The sequence below is a fragment of the Astatotilapia calliptera genome, chromosome 20 (assembly GCF_900246225.1).
Source record: "Astatotilapia calliptera chromosome 20, fAstCal1.2, whole genome shotgun sequence".
Classification (NCBI taxonomy): domain Eukaryota; kingdom Metazoa; phylum Chordata; class Actinopteri; order Cichliformes; family Cichlidae; genus Astatotilapia; species Astatotilapia calliptera.
In genome coordinates, this window is record NC_039321.1 from 30,222,241 (window position 1) to 30,246,376 (window position 24,136).

The 24,136-nt window shown below is 43.0% G+C and overlaps 2 protein-coding genes and 1 long non-coding RNA gene across 6 annotated transcripts; 1 reads left to right on the top strand and 2 right to left on the bottom strand.

The window, feature by feature from the left end:
- Nucleotides 1-1,273: 1,273 nt before the first annotated feature.
- LOC113012968 (uncharacterized) lies at nucleotides 1,274-9,285 on the top strand. Its single transcript, XR_003270779.1, has 2 exons — nucleotides 1,274-2,804; nucleotides 2,987-9,285. It is a non-coding gene; the product is annotated as an uncharacterized LOC113012968 (long non-coding RNA).
- LOC113012942 (adenosine receptor A3) lies at nucleotides 9,139-11,892 on the bottom strand. The gene is made up of 3 exons (XM_026153406.1): nucleotides 10,470-11,892; nucleotides 9,917-10,380; nucleotides 9,139-9,792 (listed from the first exon to the last, which is right to left on the bottom strand). Exons 1-3 carry the CDS (start codon nucleotides 11,003-11,005, stop codon nucleotides 9,620-9,622), a joined length of 1,173 nt encoding a protein of 390 aa, XP_026009191.1. The 5' UTR covers nucleotides 11,006-11,892; the 3' UTR covers nucleotides 9,139-9,619.
- Nucleotides 11,893-11,966: 74 nt separating this feature from the next.
- On the bottom strand, nucleotides 11,967-17,523 carry LOC113012949 (transcription factor Spi-B-like). Of its 4 annotated transcripts, none has more exons than XM_026153423.1 (6): nucleotides 17,126-17,523; nucleotides 14,564-14,598; nucleotides 13,675-13,882; nucleotides 13,459-13,565; nucleotides 13,018-13,165; nucleotides 11,967-12,773 (listed from the first exon to the last, which is right to left on the bottom strand). In XM_026153423.1, exons 2-6 carry the CDS (start codon nucleotides 14,582-14,584, stop codon nucleotides 12,466-12,468), a joined length of 792 nt encoding a protein of 263 aa, XP_026009208.1. In that variant the 5' UTR covers nucleotides 14,585-14,598; nucleotides 17,126-17,523; the 3' UTR covers nucleotides 11,967-12,465. The 4 variants fall into 4 exon arrangements, with proteins under 4 accessions (XP_026009208.1, XP_026009210.1, XP_026009209.1 ...); XM_026153425.1 differs by having other exon boundaries at nucleotides 17,116-17,523; XM_026153424.1 differs by lacking the exon at nucleotides 17,126-17,523 and adding an exon at nucleotides 14,787-15,955.
- Between the last annotated feature and the right edge of the window lie 6,613 nt (nucleotides 17,524-24,136).

The following is a 24,136-nucleotide window of genomic DNA, read 5'->3' on the forward strand; positions in this document are numbered from 1 at the left end:
TATTTCACATTTCATAATCAGTAGCTAAGTTTATCCTTACACATAATAGAAGAGGGAATGTAATAATTCTGAGGCTAAGGCCTCTTAAATCTACTCTTCATGTTGATTTATGATTTATGTTTTTTTGAGCAGCTATATATAACATGTTTTACTTAAGTTAACCCTATTTGTTAAATGTCGAAATATAAATATGATTTTGTATTTTCTTATGTAGATCAGAAAAAATTAATAAATATCTATTTAAATTTTTTTAACCTATATTAAGAGAAGATACTTAACCTGTAAATAAGCCTGACCTGTTATAAAGTATATAGTAAGTAGTAAAGCACAATATAAGTTCATTTTTTAATTGATTAGGATACAGTTTATGAGTAAATACATCAGCATTAGAAGTATCGGTGTGTGTGATCTTGCACGAAAACCAAGGTGAGTAAATCAGTAACAGTGTAACTTGTCAGTCTTGTGTGTGTGTCTGTGTGTGTGTCTGCCTAGACTTTGAAACAGGGCCCATTTACACAGGTTATGTGTTTTGAATTAATGCAAATATTTGGCAGGTAGAGGTTTTTGTGTGCTACAGTAAATATAACTGTGCATGCAAGCACCCGAGTTGCTCAGGTTATTGATACCAGGAGAAATAAAACGGGCGGCGCGTCCTTGTGTGAACTGGGTGTGAACACCAAAACACACAGTTATCAAATTCAGCTGGCAGAGCCAGTTAAAGGCAGGCAAACATCACAATGTGCCTTTTGAAAATACACACGGTGGCTCACACAGTGATTAGCTTGTAGTTTACTTATTATCCGCTGGATTATGCTTTACTGAAAACTGGTGGCAAATGTTGACAAAATGCCCCACGGTGCTTTCTTCCTTTATGGATTAGTGTGAAGTGTGTGTAAGAAAAACCTGCTGTGCATTTAGAGTGCATCTGTATCTACAACTTTACAGTGCCGTCTAGCTGTGACTATATTTGTCCTCCCTTCCTTTTCTCTCTTGCAGGGGGACAGGAGAGTCGAGAGTTGGAGGGCTGCCAAAAGAGGCCGGCCCGCCTCGCAGCTGAAACTTTTACAAGCCAAGCAGGAAGACACACGGAGAGCGATCGAAGAAGAAAAGGAGGAAAAGAAAAAGTGAGAAAGACATCTGAGCTCCTTTCTCTCGATCTTTCTGTCTCGCGTCTCTGTGTCTGCCTTCTGCCCGTCTCTCCTTTTCTTTTCTTCTTCCTTGTTAAAGCCATACTGTATTTGCCCGCCTTTGTTGGCAGGGGGTAAATGTAGGGCTTGAGGACAGGGCGGGAGGGAAGTAATGGAGGGGTGTGGGGACTTTGAGTTCAGAGAGTTCAGCTGAGGAGAGAAATAAATTCATAAACAACAAAGGAGACGTGACGTCAGGGTTGAGGGGCTGTCCAACCTGCTGCCTGAATCTGAGCCTCCATAGAAGAACCGGATTCTTCACACCACGTGTGTGTGTGCGTGCGTGTGTACAGTATGAACGTGTGTGTATGTGTGTGTGCGTCCATTGTCCTGTCTTTGAGAAAAGACTTGTGGTGTTCAAGCAGAGAAGCTGGGCTATTGTGGTCTGCTTTGTGTCCGCAGTTGGTGTTTGAAGACTGAGAGAAGCCTCTGGTAATGTGTGTGTTGGTATCTGTTTGGCCAGTCAGAGGACTCCGCCGCTATTATTACAGCAGCTGCGACAACGAATTAGGCGTTTCACTCGAAACAAGCTTTGCTTTTTGTCTGTAATTGGTTGCTTGAATCGAATGGTAGAAGAGTGTTCCTGGGTTTTTTTAGAGTTACACTCAGTATTTTCAAAATGACATCAGCTCAGAGGTGAGTGCTGATTGGTTGGCTCGGCTTGGGATACCCGCTTCAGCACCAATGATTGGCCCGCAAGCTGGCTACAGAGAAGGTCGGCCATTAATGAGCAGATGGATTTATGTTTTCTCTCCTAATGATTGAGGTCATCTAGAGGCGACAGCTCGCTGATCCAAGATCTGCATTGGTGTTGAACTATCATGCTCGGGTGAGAAAGCAAAGGGAAACCTGGGAAGGATGCCAAAGGCAGGGGGGGAAAGTATCCACCCTCCCTGCTCATTGATTCATTTAGCTGAACTCTCTCAAAGCCCTCCCTCTCACGAGGGCTGATATTATCCCCAATGGAGGGAGAGAGGACGGATTGAGGGGAGACGCAAAGAAAAACGGGCAGAACAGAGATGTCAAAAAAGACAGGAAGTCTGCCAGGAATCCTTTTTCTGGTGAGAGAACTTGAAAAACAAAAGTCCAACAGCGTATATAAGAAATCTCAAGCCAGTTTGAGCTTCTTTAAAAAAAATCTATTGACTGTATGAACATGGTGAGATGCAACAATATGGCAGAAGTGTCGGGATCTGCTTGTCTCTCTCGCCATCTGTCTGTTGCTGCAGGATAGTATGAGTGGGGTATGTGGACAGAGGTGCGTTTTGGATATTGGATAATAAAGGTGTACGTTAGCCGATACCGGACTGTTTTGTGTCGCCGCGTCGGCTCACGACACTTGACGTTTCTTCTCGTACTTTGTTTCCTTGTCTTTCTGTGGCACACTCTCAGTCTTAACTCTTTTCTCGGACTCCTCCTCTTTCTGTTCCTTCTCTCGCTACAGCATGTCACTCCCTTCCTCTTTCTGTGTCTCTGCACCCCCCACCTCCTCCCGTCCTCCCCTCCTTTCTCTCTCCTTCCCTCTTGGCAGCGGTGCCAAAGTGGGCTGGCAGACCGAGGCAAACACAGCACAGGGCAGAGCAGAGGGTGATCCAAAGGCTGGTGATTTGATTATGTGTATGTCTGTGTTCTTAACTCCTCTGTTGTTGGCGTCTTCTCGTGTTTGACTCTGTTTTGGTTATACGCCACTGACAGTAATGCAAGTCTACTGCTGGTCTGTTTTGGACCTCTTTGCTGTTGGTGTGTTTGATATTGTCGTTTGTGTGTGTATGTATTTTCTTTTCGCGTGTGTGTCACAGTGGCTGTGTGTGAGCAGACGTCCCTCTGTCACCTCGTGTACGGACAGACGCACTCACGCCAGTAGGAGGGGATTGTGGGAAGGGGGTGTAGCTCTCAGAGGGTGTGCTCTACTCCTCTCTTTTCCCTTCTTCCCGCCATCACGGCCCTCTTCTCCGTCAGTCGTCCGGCCCAGCCCGCCGCTCACTACAGGCTTCAGGTATTTCCCTTTTTTTAATCCTGTGACACCTTTTCCCTGCAGTCTGTCTCCCCGAGTTCCTCTCGCCCTGTTCTCTGTCCTTTATCGTGGTCTTTCTCCTAAACGTTGTCTGTTGTTATCGGTTGCCACGCCGCACTCTCCTCGGCGCCATTTTGGCTCAATGTACATGACAGGAGAAACTTTTCTAGAGCTCAGAGGGACACTGCGACTCCCTGCTGACAGTCTTCTTTCCCCTGGTGTTTCTATCTCTTTCTGTCTTAACCTGAACCCCTCTTTGCCGCAGGACAGCAGGCTCTGACGGGGGGGTCAACAGTATTTTCTGTGGTTTTCTGTATTGAACAGGTGTCTCTGTGGAGACTGGTAGGAGGGACGACAGGCCTTCTTGGTTACTCACTGACCTCAGAGGGTTGTGTGGCTTGAGAATGGTTGTAAGCTTCAGGTTAGTGTAAGTATAGGTGCTAACCAGTGTTGAAGAGCTGTTATGGGACGAGTGAGGCACAAATCTCTTATCATCCGGGGCCATGGCGATAGAGATAATATAAGGACAATATTTACTTCCTTTGTTTCTAGCCACTGTAAAAAGTCTGATATATGGCAGAAGTTTCACAGAAACATGTTTGCTGGTGCAGTTGTGTGTCCAGTTTTATGCTTTTTCAGTCTAGAGTTGTGTCTGTTTGCCAAAAGGTAGCTGCTACAACACTGCGTCATTAACATCTTTATATACTTTACATTTCAGAGGAAGCATTGGGCAGAAATGAAACTGACGATGCTGTAAAGAAAAAGGTTTTTTCAGTAGTGAGACGAATGTTTTGTTTTATTTGGTTTTGTTGTTGTTGTTGTTTTTTGACACGCCACATGAGAAGAAGAAATTTAAAGATGAGCGGTAGCATTTGTGTGACTGGTGTGTATTTAGGCAACATGTAAAACTGTCGTATATAAGGGTAATTTTGATTACAGCTGTATGTCAGAGACCAGAACACTGCACTTGAATTAGACAAGCGACTGTGCATATTGACCAAGAGCCGTTGCAATAATTTAACCAAATTTAGTTGGTCAGATATTACATTGAAATATCTGCTTACTGTACATGTAATTAGGAACCTAACTGGACAACTTTATGCCAGAGCTGCATATTGCATCTAAATATGGGTTGGTGTTAAAATGGCGCCTTCATGCCACGTGTAAACAGTGAACACCATCAGACCTTTTCATCATACCCCTCACAATTAGCGGCTATGCTACTCTGTCAAGTCTCTATTTTTTCTGAATGCTTATCTTTCGCATAAAGTGGCAAATGGCTGCATAACAAAAGTAAACTAGTTTTTGTTTGTTTGTTTTTTGGATTTTTTGCATATCAAAATGTGGTACTAAAGAAAGACAAACGTTAAGAGGAAAAAGGGCTTGAAAAAATATAGAGATCAAAAGTTACAGAGATAGAAAGAGAGGTAGGAGTGGGAGTGCTCTTTCCCCGCCCCTCTCGTATCCTCAGATGAACTTATCGTGTTGCCTCATAATGCTTCTGAGTTTTTCTCCTAGAGGCAGTCAGGCTTACTTCCTTCATTCAGCCTCGACATAGCTGATTGGTTGATATCTTGGCTGACCGACCGCGGTTTGGAGCGAAGCAACAGGAAGTTTCTCTTCTCATGCAGGAAGCTGCAGCTGTTTCGTCCTGACATACACTGCTTTGCACTTTTGCACGCATTCTCTTTGTGTGCATGTGCACAAATATGCACATGCACACGCGCACACATGCACTGGCTTTGAAAGGGCATACCTTTCCAAGTGTTTGTGATTATATGCTGTATACGTGCATGCTTGTGTACAGTCTGCACCGTGTGGCATTTGTAAATGCTCTAACATGTGGGCGTGTAGCGACATGCAAGGCCAGGATTCTGAGCTATCAGAAACATTTGAAACCATGGTAACCACACATCTCATTAGCACATTAGCAAAAGCATAGACAAGTGGAGATGAGAGGACAGAGAAAGTAGATGGAGAGGAGGAAAGCGACCTTTCTTCATTCGGAGATTTTAGAGACACACACTAGTCATTCGACTACTTGGAGGACTGTCCACACAGCCCAAGCCTGCAGATTGGCTGTTTGGCCTGTCAGCCATAGCTCCTTGTCTATATGTGTATCTATGGGTCAGGTTGTTGTTGGAAGCTGATAGTCAGCACAGTGACTCCCATATGCTCTTGGCGTATCTGGGTCATATATCTTTTCCTCAAACAAACTGTCCAGCATGTTTATCCAGCGCTCAGGCTGACTCATGTCAGTTCAGCATTTGTCTGTGCAGCCATCTACTGCACAAAACCAAAACACTGATCGCAAAAGCCTGGAAGCCTTTTTATTTAATTACCATTCATCTAATCAAGATCAACTGAGCTCCTTTAATGCCCACAGTTTGAGCAACTGTGCTGTGTTGTCTGTACCAGTGTACGGTTGTGTTAGTACACACATATGGCAGCATATCTCTGCATACATGCGAGCGTGAGCTGTGTGTTGTGCCTAGCTAATGAGGATATACAGAACATCAGAGCGGGCACCATGCCAAGTGGGATGGTAGAGGCTCAGTGCTCCTTCGTCCTCTAATGCAGGACGTTCCTGAGAGAGTGGGAGGATGAAAGCTTGTGTGATAAAGTCACCATGGTGCTTTTAAGAGGATCAGTAAGAATGGACGTGAGTTAGACAAGCAGTCAGTCGGGGAATTCTTCACTCTGCCATCTATTGTGGCTTACTTCCTCCATCAACGCCACCGCTCCTCCCCCTCTTTAACCACCACCTCCACCTCCTTACTCCCCTTATTGAAATTCTGCCTGGCACACAGACTCTGTCCATTCTTGGCACAAAGCTCAGAGAGCGAAAGAGAGAGAAACACACAAGAACCTGTACCAATGGTGTGGTGCCCCGTCCGTTGTGTCTGTGCCAAACATTCATTCTGTCTCGCGGACCGAGGGACCAGGCGAGCCAATAGGTGTTTTCCTGCCTCTGCTTCCTGCGATAATCTGCTCCAATTTTGAGGACTTTTGTTGGCAACTGGGTATGCTGCGAGTGTTCTGAGATTCGATAATTAACCCGCGTGTTTACGTTGTTTGCATCGGACAAGGAATAAATCGCCCGGTGGGGGACAAAGTCTGAATCCTCCCGTCAGTGGAGGAGAGGAGCTAAGGCTGGTTTCCATTATATTCTTAATCCTTTTTTTCACGTGGGTTTCTGTTTGTTTTAATGTGGAGACGTGAAGTTTGTAAAACCTGGTTCCCTTTGCTCGCCGTTTTAATGGCGTTTGCTCTTTGTTTGACATCGACATGTTTAGAAAGAAAGAAGAGAGGACAAAATGAGCGGGCACGGCGTGGTCAATATGTCCATTAAAACATTAAACCATCCATTCTGATTTTAGTCTGCGGTCCACAAAAGTCCACTTTGGCTTCTTTCTAAAAACACAATGAAGGCAAAGTGTTTCTTAAAAAGGCCTCCCAGTTTAGTAACTGGTATAAAAAGACTTGATGTTGAAATTTTATTCTGTGGGCTTTATAGAGAAAAGTGATGCCAAAGAGCTCAAACTGTCAGAGGCTTTTGGAAACCTCGAAATACACGTGTGACTGTCACCCAGAGAAGGATGACAAGGCCGAAGCAGGAAATCGCCTCCAGAAAAACACATCCTGGTTGGTCACAGCAGAGTCGTGTTATCAGAGGGTACGAGTGGACAAGGCCCACGTTTCTTGGCTTACACTGAAACCGCCGCTGTGAATTTACAAACATTCAGCCGTGATTCTGCTGTGACAGATGCACAGTCTGTCTGATAGGCAGATGGGATTAGCTCAGAAGGCCAGATTTCTCCAAGTTCCTCCAGCTGCCCCGCAGACGAGAGCTGCGTTTATTTTCAAGAAAAAGTTATCGGGCCAGCCGGGACGTACGTACCTGCTGTAAGCGCCACGGAAAATATCTGCGCCCGGCACGTGACTGACCGCGTCGACTCCGGTTTTGCACAATTAACCCAGAAAGCACAGAACTCCCCACCAGCATTTATTGTGTGCATGTTTTCCTACTCGGATGTCTTGTTAAATCTTCGTTAACTTGACCCATTTCTCCGAGAGCGCTGTGTCGTATCAGCCTCGTCCTCCGAACGCGGCTGCAGTCGGGGGACGTTTCTTGGCGACTAAGCAGAGCCCATAGATCTGTCACTGGCGTGGTGACAGAGTCGGGCGTCACGCCAGCGCACCCCCACCCATTCTGTCTGTCTGGTCTTCTGTAGTCAGTCTAGCAGGGTCTACTGCATGCTAACTATAGGCTGGTCTGGACCAAGTCTCAGGGGTCGTGGCTGTATGCTAATTTATGCAGGCGGTGTACCTTCTAACCTCATCTCTGTTAGTCTGAGGCCCCGGCCTGGCGTTTGTCTGCCACTCATTAACCCCGCAGTTACTGGCATGTCAACCTGATGTGCACGGAGCTAATCTTTATCTCATGTTTAGCAATAGTTTAACTGGTAATGGCTGAAGGAGAAGCAACGACTTCCCAAATGAATCAAACTTTAACAGAGCAAAATGCCTGCCCGCTCTGTGAGGGTGCTACTGAAACATTACACGGACAGAAACATGCTGCACGCGGTCGTGGCTTCGTCCAGCTGCCTGATAAGTAAAGTTAGAGTTTCCCTCTCGCTCCGTGATAGAGTGTCGTCTGGCTCTTTTGGCTTCGCCTTAGTGTTGGCACAGGACTGACTCTCCATCACTCCTGATAGAACAGCTGTGCTTTCTTCATCACGATGCAGCAAGCTCACGAAAAACCTAAAAGGTAGACCCTTACAGTGTTTTAAAGCAGACCTAAAATGGCCGATGTGCAAGACGCCATTTTGTGTTTCGTTGTTGTGTTTTGGGGGGCAGAATCCCAGCTTTGTATTCAATGAGAGGCAGCTGGTGGAAGCCATATTTGCAGGCATCTGTGTGTGTACCTCCGTCTGAGGAGCAGCAGCCAGCCTGCACAGGGATAGCCGCTGCAATGAGCTCAGTTTTTGGCGAAAACGGAGGATTCCTGGCACAGAATCGAGCAGCTCGCTTTTTTTCTCTCTTTCGATCACATGCCAGAGTCTCAGGAAGCCAGTGAGTTGTTTGTTGGGCTTTCACACATTAGTGCTCTCACTTTCCGTCGTCCACTCACCGTTAAAATGATTTGCCTCTGATTTATTTTAGCGGAACGTGTTTCTTAAAGACGTTACAGAAAAACGGGGTCGATCGTGAGGATCTTCTTTTGTTTAGAAGCGATAAATGTTTCTCCAAATCTTGGCAGTTGAAGACTTGTTGGCGTGAGGGCGTGAGCACTTTCACTCGTGACGTTGAGCCGTACCTATTTTAAACCAAATAAAACAGACACGGAGAACAAAAGCAAAAATGCAACGAGGCTGCTTTTTGCAGAGGTTGAATTTCAACACGTCACTCGAAGATATTGTGAAAAATGTAACTTTTAAAAGTACACGAGAATAAAACTTGAATAACCAGATGATTTCAGTGAGTTAGTTATTATTATTGAGCGCTTTCTTTCTTTGTGCCGTTGCAGGAAGGATACCTTTGCGGATCTTCGATGTTGAAGCAACGTGGATGCTGTCCTTGGAGCTGAGGTAGTAGATTGAATAGTTGTGGGGTTGTGTAACCTCTTTTTTAAATAACTATACAATCTACTGTCTTTCCCAAGAGACAGCCGAGTCAGCCGCTCGCCGACTGCCGTCTCCAAGCAAAAACACGAGCTTTCAGCAGTCTTATTCTTGTTTTCACGCCGAGCAGGTAAATAGGCCCAACATTTTTAGAAAGGTGAACCTGGGGTGTGTTTGACTTGGGCTCTGACAGGGTGAGGTAGTAGGTTGTATAGTTTGGTGGGTGGGACTGCACCCTGCTCAGGTGATAACTATACAGTCTATTGCCTTCCCTGAGGAGCTCGCTGCACACTGAGGAACATACAACACATGCTCATGGCTCAAGTATGACGTTTATTGCCAGATATAATAAAAAAGGAGGAGGAAGACACGCAGCATGATTAGTGTTGAATTGACTGGAAGTGTTAACTTATGTGCTTTTAAAAGATGTACATTTTAATAAAGTCACATTTGTCTTAAATAAGTTGTCCAAAAATCAGTGAATGGCAGCTTGAAATTATTTGTCACACACTGCAGTTGTGATTGTCGTCGAACAGGAGCTGTGCCGATGGTTAGTGTGTGCCGCCCTCTAGTGGAGACACAGGAAATTGCTATCTGTAGAATAAAGTTTGCACAAATATCCATAAATGGAAATTACACTCAACTGGCTTCTTTCCCCAGTCTATGTGATTCGCTTTAATAAAGCTTTACATGATGGTTGAACACAGACTCTATGAGCAGATACAAACTTCCTGACAAAGTCCAAAAGGCCCCTTATTGGAGACTGCTTTTCCATCTTTATCCAGATGTGTATGTTAATGGCTCAGCTGCATGTTAATGACCTGCGAACCTGCTTTTTCCCGATGGCAACAGTTTAACCACGCAAGGAAGCGCCTCCATAATTGACCGTAGGCCTGCTGGATCTTTGGAATGCGACAGGCATAGATCACAGGGTTGACTGCTGAGTTGGCGTGAGACAGGAGAATACCTGGAACATTTGGATTGGCTAGTGTTACATTTCACAGCAAGTGGTGTTAATGAGTCACATGCTCTCGAATATTTAACAACCAGCTGCAAACTGCGTAAGGGCTAGAAAAAGTACTGTCACCTGCCTGTATAGAGCGTTCCCTGTGTGACAGCCTGAGGGCCTTGAAACAACAGCAGACAGTTCATCAGGTGGAGAGGAATCCAGCAGCCAGCAAACAAGATGAGGACGAGAGCCAGGGAGCAGGCCAGCCTCTTCTCCCTGAGCAGAGAGGCCCGGGACTGAGGGCAGCTGTCCTTTAGACGTCCCTGTAGGCTCCAAAAGATTCGAGTGTAGAGGAGGGTCATGACCAGCAGGGGTGCCATGACACATCCGAGAAAGTTGAAGTAGACCATGAAAGGGAGGGAGATAACTGAGAGGAAAGTGCACGGCGGACGGATGAAAGAAGTGGAAGATGTGTTGGTAGAATCAGATGCTGGGGAGGAGTAATTGTGCCAGCCGAATAGAGGAGTGAAGCCAAGGAGACATGAAAGCATCCAGCAAACAGACACGCCGATCCATGTGTGCCTTTGTGTGGCCAAGGCTTTGTATCTGAAAGAGGGATAAAGCACAATAAAAGGGAAAACCTGAAAATATCACAGTGTTCACTCACAAAACAGGAGACCCAGAGTTCACCTCACCTGAGTGGTGTGTGCAACCGCAGGTATCGGTCCACAGCAATTGCTAGCAGTGACAGCACAGATGCCTGCGTCAACACCAGCACAACACAGCTGAGAAGCAGGCACAACTCAGGGATTAGACTCACCCAGCCATCCAATAATACTGCAAGGGGCACAGCGGCCACACCCACAAGGAAGTCAGCCACTGCCAAGGACACGAGGAAGCAGAATGTCGGTTCCCGAAGGGAATCCCGGATACCGAAACACACAGCACACATCACCAACACGTTACCAAAGCAACATGCTGCAGCAATAAGCACTTCCAGTACTGTGTAGGCCACCCAGCTCCATTCAGCCATTAGAGCAAGACAACCAGAAGCTGTTACGAATGACAGAACGAGTTTCCTCGAAGGCAGCTGAGTAACATCCAACACATTCGATGGTTTGTCTCTTGTTGCTTTTCGCTTCAATTTAGCAACAAAGGCACTGAGCTGACACTTTTTATATGCGAACATGCATGCGCTTGTACGTGCACGAACAACAGGCATGCACTCCATGGAGACGCCATCTGTATTTCATCAGTAAGTGAAGAGCCTTTCCCTACTCCCAATAATGTAAATGTGGCTTTTCCACAAAAGGGGTGTGTTTCGTGCTGTGGGGGGTGAAGGAAAGTTGGAGTTGCAGCAAGATGACATTTAAAAGTTCTGTTACGACAAGTCCAAGTAGAGATGTGTCCTCAGCAACACGTATCAAATGAATCAAAAGCGAAAGCTTTCATGCAAACAAAAGTCCCATAAAGACAAAGGTTTTTAATGACATATAATGGTTATATTTATTACCTGACTGAATTTCTATTACAGTTGCATTTTACTCTGAGCCTTACAGCTTAAGGATAAAAATCACTAGTCTTTACTAGTGGAGAGAATGATCTACAAGAGTAGATCTTAGTTTTGACTGTTAAATTTTAAGCCACGAGGTACTTGGTAACCGCAGTAAAGGAAACGTGGATTTCAGGAAAAGGTAGAATTTCTTTTCTGCCTTTCTTTTGGAATGAAAGTATCGAAACAGGTCAAAATCATGCAGAAATACAATACATGATACACCAATGAGTCACTTTTACTACCTGACATTGCAAATGTGGCACGAAGAAACTACTGGAACAAAACCTGTGAGTGTGTTCTATAAATCAAGTACTAGTACAATAGTACAATAGGTACTATTGTTTATTTAACTTGGGATTGACACTCAGTTTGGCAGCTTTATAGAAAAAAAAGTCTACTTCTCATCAAAGTTAGGGTGTGTATCTGTGTGTGCTCGCTTCTGTGTGTGCAAACTCTTTAGATGTTACTGATTAACACGTCTGTTTTTAGTGGCGGTTTTTCCCTGCATGCTCACTTTGCATACAATTTTGGCTGTGGGTGCAGGTCTGTCCGTCCATGTCTGTGTTTATTTCAGCCACATGCACTGTGCGGGTTATCTTTAGCATTTTACACACACACACAAGCATATAGTCAGATGTTCTGAAAATATGTGCAGATTTATTTTATCATAAAAAAGACATTTTTGACACAAACAGATCATGTTTTCTTAACCAAAATGAAGAAGATGATTGTAAACTGTATCTGCTAAATATCTGCGATACAGAATCACACACAAAGAAGAGAAATATGCTACTTTTATTTGAAGGATTTAAGTTCTACTTATAAAGTAGATGTTCTACAATAACCTTTTCGATTTACATGATAAAAGCCAGATCACCTCTCCCACCTAGCCTGTACCTGAAGTTTGCATTTACAGTTCTTCCCCTCACACTGAATACAATGTGGGTCTGTATGTATAACTGACTCTGAGCTACGGTGCATCCGCTTCTGGCTTTCAAATACTCAGTATTCATTTGTTATTCAAAATGCCACAGAACTATAATAAGCAGACACGAGATTCATGGGACACCCAAAGTGATTTCCCTTGACATCCTTTGTCCTTATTCTATTTCTATGCTAACATAGACTCATTGTTTCTACTTTGTATTTGAGTCTCCCTGTAGACATTTTAGCGTCTTCTCATCAAAGCGGTAAGTGAGCTTCCGTTTAACTTTGTGAATCTCGCCTGTGCGAGAGTAGTTCCTTAGAGCCCGTGCCATCTTCTGGTACGTCATGGGCTTGCGATTCCCCTTTCGCCGACCCCACAGCTGGGCCAGGCTCTCCTTGTTTTGGGAAGAGAACTGAAATGTGCCAGAGGAGGACTGGACCCACCAGATGCAGCTACGCATCGATGGCGTCTGAAGCATCTCAAACAGGAACTGGAACAGCCGCTCCTTCCTCTTTCCTTAGGAGGAAAAAGGGGATGTAAATACAAATATGAGGTAACACTGTCTCATATGTGCGTGCATGAAAACAGAATGCTGTGTGGGAGACGTTTGGTATTTGTAGGCTGTTGAGAGTTTTAGTTCTTACACACATGTTCAAATGTGGTTCTGTCTATGTCTGTGTGTGTGTGTGTGTGTGTGTGTGTGTGTGTGTGTGTGTGTGTGTGTGTGTGTGTGTGTGTGTGTGTGTGTGTGCCACTCTACCTGACAGTGGTGCAAGAGGCAGGGGATCTCTGTCCTTCCTGCTCCCTGTGTCAGAGGATGGTGACGGCGAATCCTGGTACTGGGAGCTACTGGACTGGGAATCTGAGTCAATGTATCCAGATGCCTCATCGGAATATGCTATGTGTCCCTGTGGTGAACACACACACACACACACACACACACACACACACACACACACACACACACACACACACACACACACACACACACACACACACACGCACGCACGCACGCACACACACACACACACACACACACACACAGACAAAAACGTGTAACTATCTTTATAAATCATATACAACACCAATGAAATGGCTCATGTTAGTCTAAATTCTACTTCGAGTTGATCGTGCCTCTCACACAGTATGAAAAAGATAATTAAGGCTAAATTTACCAGGAAGTTGAGGTTCTTGAACTTACCCACTGGTTGTCATGGGGACTAGGCCAGGCTTGGGGCTGCTGTCTGTATTCCTCACTGTGAGAGCCACAGTGCCACTCGTAAGCATGCTGACCTGACCAACTATTCTCTATAGAGAAACACAAAAGAGATACATGTAGAAATAATCCACACTCAGACACACTCTGGCATCTCTCTTATCTTCCCCCCCCGGCCATCATTACCATCATGACACTAACCTATAATTCTGCTGCCTTGGTGGGAGTGTATATGTTGCCCCATTGAGGTCAGAGGTGATGCAGGCATGTGTGCAGGCTGGACCTCCAGTGAATGCTCCTGCAGGTACTCCTCGATGACTTCCAGGTCAACCTCAGGGCAGGAGGAAGGAGCCACTCCACTCCAGGCTCCCCTGCCTCCACTTAGCTTGAGCTCGGTTGCATAAGCCATCTGACACACACACACGGCAGGACATAATGAACATTTGCATTTGTTGTATCTATTGTCAGTGATAGCCTGAGGCGTTACTATGACACATAACACCCATTTTGTTTTGTTTTCTTTCTTTCTTCTCATGAAGCCCATTGATGTTCTGTTGTGTGCCACTGTTGTGCTGTGATGCACACAGTGAATGATTTTGCTATCTGAAGATCACTGACGGACACATTCATCAATTTTGAATGAGCCTCGTTCTGTTTAGAGCCCTAAAAAAGGAGCACAGCTCATTGTTATAATAGGATTAATTTAAATAGCACACATTTTCAAAACTTAATCTCGCACCAATGAAATGAATTTGATCCTAGCTCTGTGCTGAAGGGTTTGTGTTTTGGATAAGAGCCGAGGAACAACACTGCAAGCATGTGTATTTTAGTTTGACTGGCAAATTTATGCAAGTGTTTGTGTTTTAACGGCCACAGATAACATGCAGGTAACCGTACCATATGGCTTAGCTTTTCATAGCCCATTTTCCAGTAGCCTTTTACCCTCAGTCTATACATAGATGACATGGTAATATTTAAGACCACATTGTCACTCAGATCCAGTTATAAATATATAAATATGCCTTTCCTTCCTTCACACAATGCCCAACAAAAAATAGAGAAAGTATCAAAAAAATCTGATCAAACTCACCGTCTCCATTTCTGTCAGCATACCAAAAGGATGATCTGGAAAGAGAAGACGACCTCATCAGTTGAGCCAGTGGTCAAAACTTTGTCAAACATGAACTGAGAAGTGAAAGAAGCCGTCACACATAAACTCAACAGCACTTCTCTAACTTATCAGACACCATCATATGAAAAGAAACGACAAAAAAGCTGACTTGAGCGAATAAGCACAGCAAAGATCGACGTACCCGTCGAAGGCGCACTCCTGCGTGTGGTGCAGTAAAGTAATATCCTCAGGCATTAAAAGGCGGAGATGTCAGAATGTGAATGCTCACCTGTGTGATGTTCCACCTGGATGTCATCTCTCTTATACTCTATCCACACATGCCCTCCTCCCCCTCTCATTGGCCAGTGAGGGCTGTCAAAAGGGGGGAGTGGTTTATTTTGCCTATCTATTGTCTCTTCATACAATGTAATTTTTACGTTAGTATTATCCAAAGTGCTACTGTACAGTCACTGGTTTTATAATTGTTTTCAGATGTACAGACGTTTAAATGTCAGCAATAAAGTTTGTCCTGTTTTTGGAGATTGTCAGTGTTTCACATTTTAAGGGAGTCAAAGCCTGCGGTGTGCCTGTGGTTTCTTATCATTTCATTTGGCACAGACGAGGTGCCATGGAGGACAATAATGTGGCCATATTATTTTGATTTTATATTTCTGTTGAGGTCAAACATGAAACTCATATGAGTAGGTTAAAAAATATGATCTGATGATAAATATGATGAGTGATGGGTATTTTACACATTATATTTGTTGCAGAAAAACAGATTCTCTAGAGCACAGTAACATGTAGATGTAAGTACATCTAAGGATATTTAGACATTTGTACTGTACCCTAATTTCAGAACTATGACTCACATTAAAACTTATTTGCAGACGTTTTGTATTTACAGCATTCGTTATGTTAAAACTGTGCATTTGCATAAAATCAAGTGAGAGAAGAGTGAAGGCATGCTCTCTATGCAAGGTCCGTCTCCAGGACTACTTAAAAAAAATCTAATCCTAACTAGGAAAAATAATCCTCGGGAATATCATACTTCCAATGCCTAAATGCCAGGATTTAATTATCAATGCTTGGAGTTAAAAAGAGTAAAAAATTCTTAAAACACTTAAAAGACTTTACACATCCTCAGGACAATGCAGTTAAGGTAAAATGTGCTGTAAAAGTAAAATGTTACAACTCATCTGTGTCACAGATAATCCGCTGGTTTCACTTAACCACAAAGTTGTAACTGTAACTGTAATCTGAAATTATTTGTCATCACAGTGATAATGAATGCTCCTACACAATGACATTGTTCTTCATAAACCATTGCAGGGAAGCAAACAGCGGCAGGCATTACATCACCCCGCAGGTTTAGAAAACAGCGTCATTCATAGGTGGCTTTTGATGTGCGCTGCATTGTGGCTGCTTCCTTTTTTGTGCTGTTTTTGTTGTGTGTGTGTTTTTTTTAAATTTCAGGCGTAGATTCCTGGACACAACATGTGTTGTAGCGCAACATGTGCTTTCTTTCGCACGATGTATATAGGAGAGGGATTTCCCCAAAGCTTTTTTTTGATCTGTGACAACAAACCTGTCAACCTCTTAGAGTCTGCTGCGTGCACTGTCAGGTTCGCTACAACAGTCTGAGTGGTCAAACGAACCAAGTTAAGAGTAGATAATATTAAAGCAGATAGTGCCTTTATTCCAATGCTATTTTGTGTGTGTGTCTGTGTGTTTAACCTGTGTTCATTTGAGGTCCCGCAAACAGTCCAGTAGGACACGAAACTCTTTTTCTAGTGGCGAATAAACAGGAGTGTCAGCAATTCTTTATGTTAACCAAATGTTAAACTGATGAACTTTTTACAGTGTAGTTCTGCAAGGCATGCTGGGACATGATGAGCATCTACATCCAAAAAAAGCACGAAGCAAAGCAGCAAACTGTGTTATCAAAGGCCACTGACTCATGATAAGCACTGTCGTAACAAATCCAGCCGATTGCCTGCTTGGATGAATGATATATGGTGCATATGAAGCCGTAGAAGCAGTGGGTATCACAGCACGATAAAAACACCGGGAATCTGGACAATAACTTTATAGCGTGTCATCGATCTGTGTACATGTTCAGTACACTGAAATATTACCACAGGCACATTCCCTGTAAATGATCAGGGTACACAGGGATCATGGCGATTGAGGGTCATTATGTCATAGTGAACGAGCAAACACTTGGTTGGCTTTCAGAGTCAGAAACGTCTTAACTAAAGATATCTGCAGTCAGATGTTTCTGCTGCTTAAATCCAGAGCGATGGTCCAACACCAGGGGTGTCAAACAGTCCTCGAGGGAGCTCTTTACACGCGTCCCTGCTGCAGCACACTGAATAAAATTAGGGCATTAGCCAGACTGCAGAACTTGACTGCTTGCTGATGTGGCCATTCAGCCATTGATTCCTGTTACAGCATCTCATGAGTGAATGAACATAAACATAAACATGCAATAAAAGTACTTTTAGAAGTACATTTTTCCAAACACTTACATTTACTTACATTTATTTAGATTTACTTGAGTATTGTTAGGGGTCGCCACCTCAGCATGCAGTCAAGTTCTATAGTTTTGCTAATGACCTGTTTATTTTATTCAGGTGTGTTGCAGCAGGGACACGTGCATGTTTTAAATTAATAGTGAATCAGTCCAGAAAAACCTGTCCAGCAAGGGGGAGCCATATCTTCTTTGAAAGATCAGCAGTATTTCTCGTACCTAACGCACGTGATCCCAATTTTTTTTAACTCTCAGGATGCTGACAGTATATTCCATATATTATATTAAAGTACAACCACAAGTGAGAAAGAAACGACAGAGTAGGCTGTGGTCTTTATAATGAAGAAGGATATATGAGGAATATTTGCTTACAGATCCCATGACCAGTATCATAATATCATAATTCTTTTTTTATGAACCTTCAGTTTCAGGAGGTCTCAGTTACACAAATACCATAGTAAGGATTGTTGCATGAAACTGATACCTACCTACCTACCTACCTATCTATCTATCTATCTATCTATCTATCTATCTATCTATCTATCTATCTATCTATCTATCTATCTATCTATCTATCTATCTATCTCACAAAAAAGTTTTCCATTATATGTAAGAGTTCATGTACCAATTAAAACAAACTTTCATGCAATTTCCTAAAAAGATAAAATAACCAGGTAATTGTATTTTTTATAAGGTCAAAGTTCATCTCAGGAGGGGCGCACACTGATTCAGTTTTACTCAGTTATACTCTCATCAATCAACCAAATGATTGATGAGAGTATAACTTATACCTGTGACACTTTTATTTTTCCACGTTTCATGTGTTTGGCAGCTGCACCCTGAGATAAATGCTTAGAGTTTAAGTCAGTTAAAGTCAGAAATGCAGGTTTTCAGGCACTCAAATAATCGAGCTGAGAGGAAAACAAGCTGCCTAATTGTTGACAGATGTTGCATCATTTTTATACAAAAAAACCACCCATGTCTTCATACAAAATTTGAAATTACAGCAACAACCAAAAACAAAAAAAAAACAGCTTGCAGATTCGGGGGGTTGCTTTGCAACATGTGGTCAACATATGAAAGTCTATATTTCACTCAGAGACACAAACCAAGTAATTTTGATGCCAAAAGCTAAAGAAGGAAAGAAAAGGAAAAGTCAGCTGTACAGATTTGAAAGTGTTCTGTTGTAGCTCTTGGCACAAAGAGCAGATAAGAGCAATCGCCAGGTCAGATTTGCTTTACCCCGTCTGCATCCATAACATTGCACAAATGTGTGTTAAAGACGTGTCAGCATCCACAGTAGTACCAAGACATTACTGCTATCTGCAAGAACAGTTGTGCAAAAGTGTTGAATGAAATGTTTAAGGTTAGAAATAGTTGTAGCTGCTCTTGTAGGAATGATTCTTTGTCAAAATACCCACAAGAGCTTCACAAAAGGACTTGATAAACGTGTTCGGAAAAACCCTCAGCATTCAGTGTTACAGCTGACGGTTAGGGTTCTTAGAGGGCAGTCTGCACCTGGAGCATTCAGGCAAGGCGATAAGGCCAGAGAGACATTGGACCCTTGCACTCAGTAACACACACACACACACACACACACACACACACACACACACACACACACACACACACACACACACACACACACACACACACACACACTTGCACAGGTGGGTGAAATCTAAGAATTATTGCTTTACTAGAAAATGTAGGTGTTACAATTTGTGTTTTTGGACCTGAAATGTGTTACAGGAAACTGGAGTGGGAAAGCTAAATACGATGTGGCAATCCATCAATGTGCTCAAGAATTTACATCCAGGGGAGTCGTGCTTTAATCAGGGAATCGTTTCAAGAAGTGTTCGAGGCCAAACAAACTTAATTGATTACTTTTTCCTATCTCAAGAAGGCAGGTTAACCATCACTAGATTTATCTGCTGCACATAATCTTCTCCACTTTCCTAATTTCTTGGAAGTCAAAAAGATGATGATGACATTTTGCTGCTGTTGACATGCGTTTTCATATATTTCCCTGTTTCTTTCGTTGCTGTGCATTTGTAACGGTGTCCATGCGTGCGCGAGCGATTTAATCAACTAACCGCACTACGTCTGAGTCACTTGATGTTTAACGGTCAAAGAATAGCAGGTGAATTGTAAAACTGGCTTATGAATGCATGTGTATACACACACGCACACAAACACACATTCAACCACTTAATGACCATTAGTGTGCGAGGCCTTGAAGCAAAGGGGCTGTGTGCATGTCTGTGTGTCTGTGTGTGTGTGTGTGTGTCCAGGTGTAATAGGTTTACAGTTACAGCCAAACCCCTTAGATTAGTGAGCATACGCAAATCACCTTTACTCATGCAGGTTACTGGGAATTTCCCCAACGTCTACCCAAAAGTGTGTGTGTGCCAAGACATTAGTGACAGTGGGTGTTTTTTTCACAGTAGCAATCTTTCAGTGAACAAACACTAAACATAAACATGCGCTGAGTATGAGAGATGCTCACGATTTATTTACTGAAATCTAGCTGCTTCACAGGCATAAACACAAAAATCGTATTGTTTGATTTAAATGGTTTCATTTGTGTCGGACTAAACGTCTACCTAATAATGATTTGTGTCATCTGTAGTTAGGGAGCAACAGTTTGTTTTTTAAATTCTGCCTCGTGTTCACACCCACGGGCAGGGCCCTGAGTGTAGCCAGGTGATTCCAGTGAACAGTCTGGCAGGTGAGCAGGCAGGTGGACACCATGGTGTTGACATACTAACTGTGTATGAGAGACACTGGAAAGTATGCAAAACTTGAGGTTGATTCCTCTCTCACACACACACATACACACACCCCACCCAACACCATCACCTCCTCCACCTTTCAATTCGTTTCACACACTGTTGTCTGTCACTCTTGCGTTCTTGGTTAACACAAAGACAAAAGCTTTTTATTTATGTATTTCAGACGTTTCTGACAATCACTTGCGATTGTTTTGCCCAGATGTAGTTCATTATAACCACCTTGCAGCACGCAACTAAACGCATGCAGTTTGCAAATGGTCACCAGCAGTGCGGTGGTCAGATGGTGCAGAGGACAACATGCATTACTCATGTGGGAACGCTGGAGATAAGGAGAGGGATTGGGAACTCATGGAACTTTGCATTCCCACGGAAGATTGTTTGTGTCCTCCAGTAGGCCATCCGACAATCTGCGGTCTCAATAAACACTCATAAACCATCACACAGACACGCACACAACCCCACCGGCCTTATCGCAATAACACATAAACTCAAGTGTGAAGACGGTACATAAATCATCTGCTTTCACAGCCAGATAAGCACGGGCAAAGAAAGCTAGAGCGGGAGCGTAAAAGTTTTTATCACGCTCTGAAGATAAAGAAAAACATCTACACAAAATGTTCCAAAGAACACAATAAAGAGCCTGATGGTGTTTGATGAGCTATTCTGAAAGCAGCCCCTGTTGCACAGAGCAAAGCCCACACACTTCACACTTGGCGAAGCCATTCATATTGTCTCCGTGCTCAGTGTTCTCCTGCAGGAGGCCCACACCTCCACAGCTGTCACAAGGGCAGGGGAGGCGAAACAATAGCTGTCTTTTCTTTCCCTCCCTGAACTTGTCGCCTCATTTGCAAAAAGAATCACATGTAGCATCTGCCTCTTGCCATGTTTAGACTGTGCATGCATCTTCCAAAATATGGTGCCGTCTGATGTTTCATATTAAATACCATTAATACCATGTTTTTGTGAGTCCTTGGCTTCAGATCATGACGTGACATCAAAAATATTCGGTGTAGTTTGTTTTCCAGGTTTAAAGCCTTTTTAGCTTTAAACCGATTATTCCTAAGTGAGCACAGGCTTAGGAGGAAAGTATAGAACGTGATATTCCTGCAAATTCCTAGTCTGCTTATCCTGAGTTAGGTGTTTGAAGAATTACTCATACTGCCACCACTCCTGTTACCTTCTTTCTTCTTCACTGGACCAGAAGGATGTGTGTCCAAAGTCCATGCGCTAATGCTGTTGGGAATTTTTTTTTCTTGGCCCTCTTTTAATAACTACCAATCAATCATGGTTTCAGTGTCACAGGTGAACGTATGACTCTCTTTATGACCATAATTTACCATCTTCTGGTTATTTCCAGCCTCTCAAACTGGTTTCACAATGTGACAGCTCAGTGCACTTCAATGAACACTTTAGTCACCAGATCTGAATCCATTGTCTTTGTATGTGGCAGCATGTTAAGCATGCATGTGAAAAATCTGCACAAATTATGCAACGCTACCAAGTCAGCAGAATCTTAAAAGAAAAAACATCTCGAGATAAAGAAAGAGGAATAAAACACAAGTTACATCTTGGAAAAGAATCCAAAATTTCCAAAAGGGACGTGTTGAAACAACAGTCTCGACACTTTTATTCGATTAAGATTAAATCCATGGAAACAACATCCAGCTGGGTTTTTCTGCTGTGATTTCTGCACCTTTAGGACTGCCCAGTGGAGTCAGGATAATTGAGTCAGCATGCATGTACTGTACTCAGAAATCATGCAATTATGGCTTCCTCTTTCCAGAGAAGACAGTGTCATCGTCACAGTTACTCCTGGATATTTATCACTTCTCATCTGCGGTCAGCAGAAGTAATGACATGCAGTTTGGGCTGTGAAGTGCATGAGACTTCAAGCTCCTGTGGTTTCAGAATTTGCTGAAAGTGCAGTAACAGAATAATTCAGTCAAAGACAGTGTAGCCTCTGGAAGTTTTAAACCCGTCTGAGTGGAATTTCTGTGACTGTAAAGATTATTTACAATTATTTGACGTGTGGTTACTTATTAGTATTACAAATTGATCGTCAATGAGGAAGAACTTAAAGTGCATCTGCCGCAATCTGGAACTTGAATGGGGCTCTCCCATCAAAGACAGCCAATGTCAACTTCTACCTCAAATAATAACCACTACCGTTTGATGTTTTCCAGAGAAAAGGTCAATCACGCTACATATTCAGTTGCAACCTCAGCAAAAAAGGAAAAACCATTTCCCAAAGCTCTGGGTGAAAGGATTCTGACAAGAGAAAGTACATTTTAGGAAGAATGTAGGGAATTGGACGTCTTGCTGTATGCAGCAGATATCCTTTATTTATCATACTTATCACGGACCACTTTAGTTAAACGAAGGTTGGTATTTCCAGCTACAGAAAATTATGTGTCTGTTCTGAAAGCACATCCCTGCCCTTCTGTGTGCATAAATGGAGGGTGAGACAGAAAAGAACAGACATTAGTGGCACAGATACAACACTGATTCAGACTCAAGCATAACAAAAACTGGGCTGGAGGTGTTGCAAAGCAGCTTTGAGATTCATAGCAACTGTAAAGTAAATAGCACGCCATACGTGAAAGACGGCATTTGGATGGTATTTGAGCAAAGAGCTGATAAGAGATGTCATGTTGACAGTATATGCCATATTTGCTGCGTGTACATGTTTTCAGCAACAGCTTAAATCCCACCAGCTGTGTACATATGAACCATATGAGACGACAAGCACTTTAGAAAACCTTTTGCTGTGTTGTCGCAGTGTTACAGATCCATCAAAAGTATTTGAGCTTGCGCTCCACTGTCCACATTGTTATTCATGACAAGCAGTGTTGGTCAAGTTACTTGAAAAAAGTAATCAGTAATTAATTACTGATTACTTCCCCCCAAAAGTAATCCAGTTACTTTACTGATTACTTATTTTCAAAAGTAATTAATTACTTAGTTACTTAGTTACTTTTTAAAAACACGATTTACAACCTGAAGAGGTGATAAAGTGATAGATCTTTCAGCCCAATTCTACTTTTTCTACATAATCCATCATACAAAATGTAATCAAATGGAAAAGTCTCTTTTTTTTAAACTTGTTTTATTAGTTTTAATCTTTTAACTTTATGCATCAAGCAAAAATTTAATTATATTCAACATTCTCTGACTGGAAGAAATTCGTTTAAGATTTAAACCTATTTTCTGCACATTCCAGCACATAAAATAAAATATTTTTTGTGTTTACACTCAGTCTTTCAAATAGATGCAAGTAAAACACAGCAGAAAATAAATAAAGTCAAAGACTCAGCGGTCCTGTTGCTCTATTTTCACCTGTAAAGCAGGAGTGGGGTAGGCGGAGGGTTACCCTGGTGCAGGTGTGCCGCGGTCAGTGGAAGAATCCGCGAGTTTCTCTGTGAGTTTCCCATTACGTCGTAGCTACTCGGTGCTTGTTTAGAGGTTTTTTGGTGTAAAAAGAAGTTTTCTTCCCACGCACAGCGGACACTAATGTTTTTGTCACTTTTTATGGAATCAAACTCAAAGTAAGGTCAGTACTTCCACGCTTTAAACGCTGCACGCTCATACTCTCTCCCACAATCGATGTGATCCATTGTTGATCTGCACACAGCTGTTGCCACGAACGTCGCACTCGCTTACGTCACTGTCATGAGACATTCTCGCAAAATAAATCACGGTTTTAGTAACGCAGTAACGCAGCGTTCCTACGGGAAAGTAACGGTAATCTAATTACCATTTTGCAATAGTAATCCCTTACTTTACTTGTTACTTGAAAAAAGTAATCAGATTACAGTAACGCGCCCATCTCTGATGACAAGTCAGTGCATCGTGTCATTAAACATGCATGTTGGAGGCTTAGTTCTGTCCGCGAAATCCTCACTGCTGACTCTCAAACCTAGCAGTGAATTCTTTGACAACATTTCCAGTGGAGTTCAGTGAGCCTGTAATTAATTAATTTGTAACCATTCATACTCAGCTCCTGCTGGCCAGTGTGTCCAACAGAAGCAAAACCATTAAAACTAAGTGCAACCCTAGTTTCTTGTTGTGTTACTGCTCTCTGCTCTCTTTGAGCTGTGGGTATGGGGCAGGAAACAGTTTCTCTTAAAAGTATCTTCTACAGATACCCAAACGCACACAACCCAACACACATTATGTTTTTCCACTTGTGTGCTGTCCTTTTATTTTTTATGTTTTCTAATATTT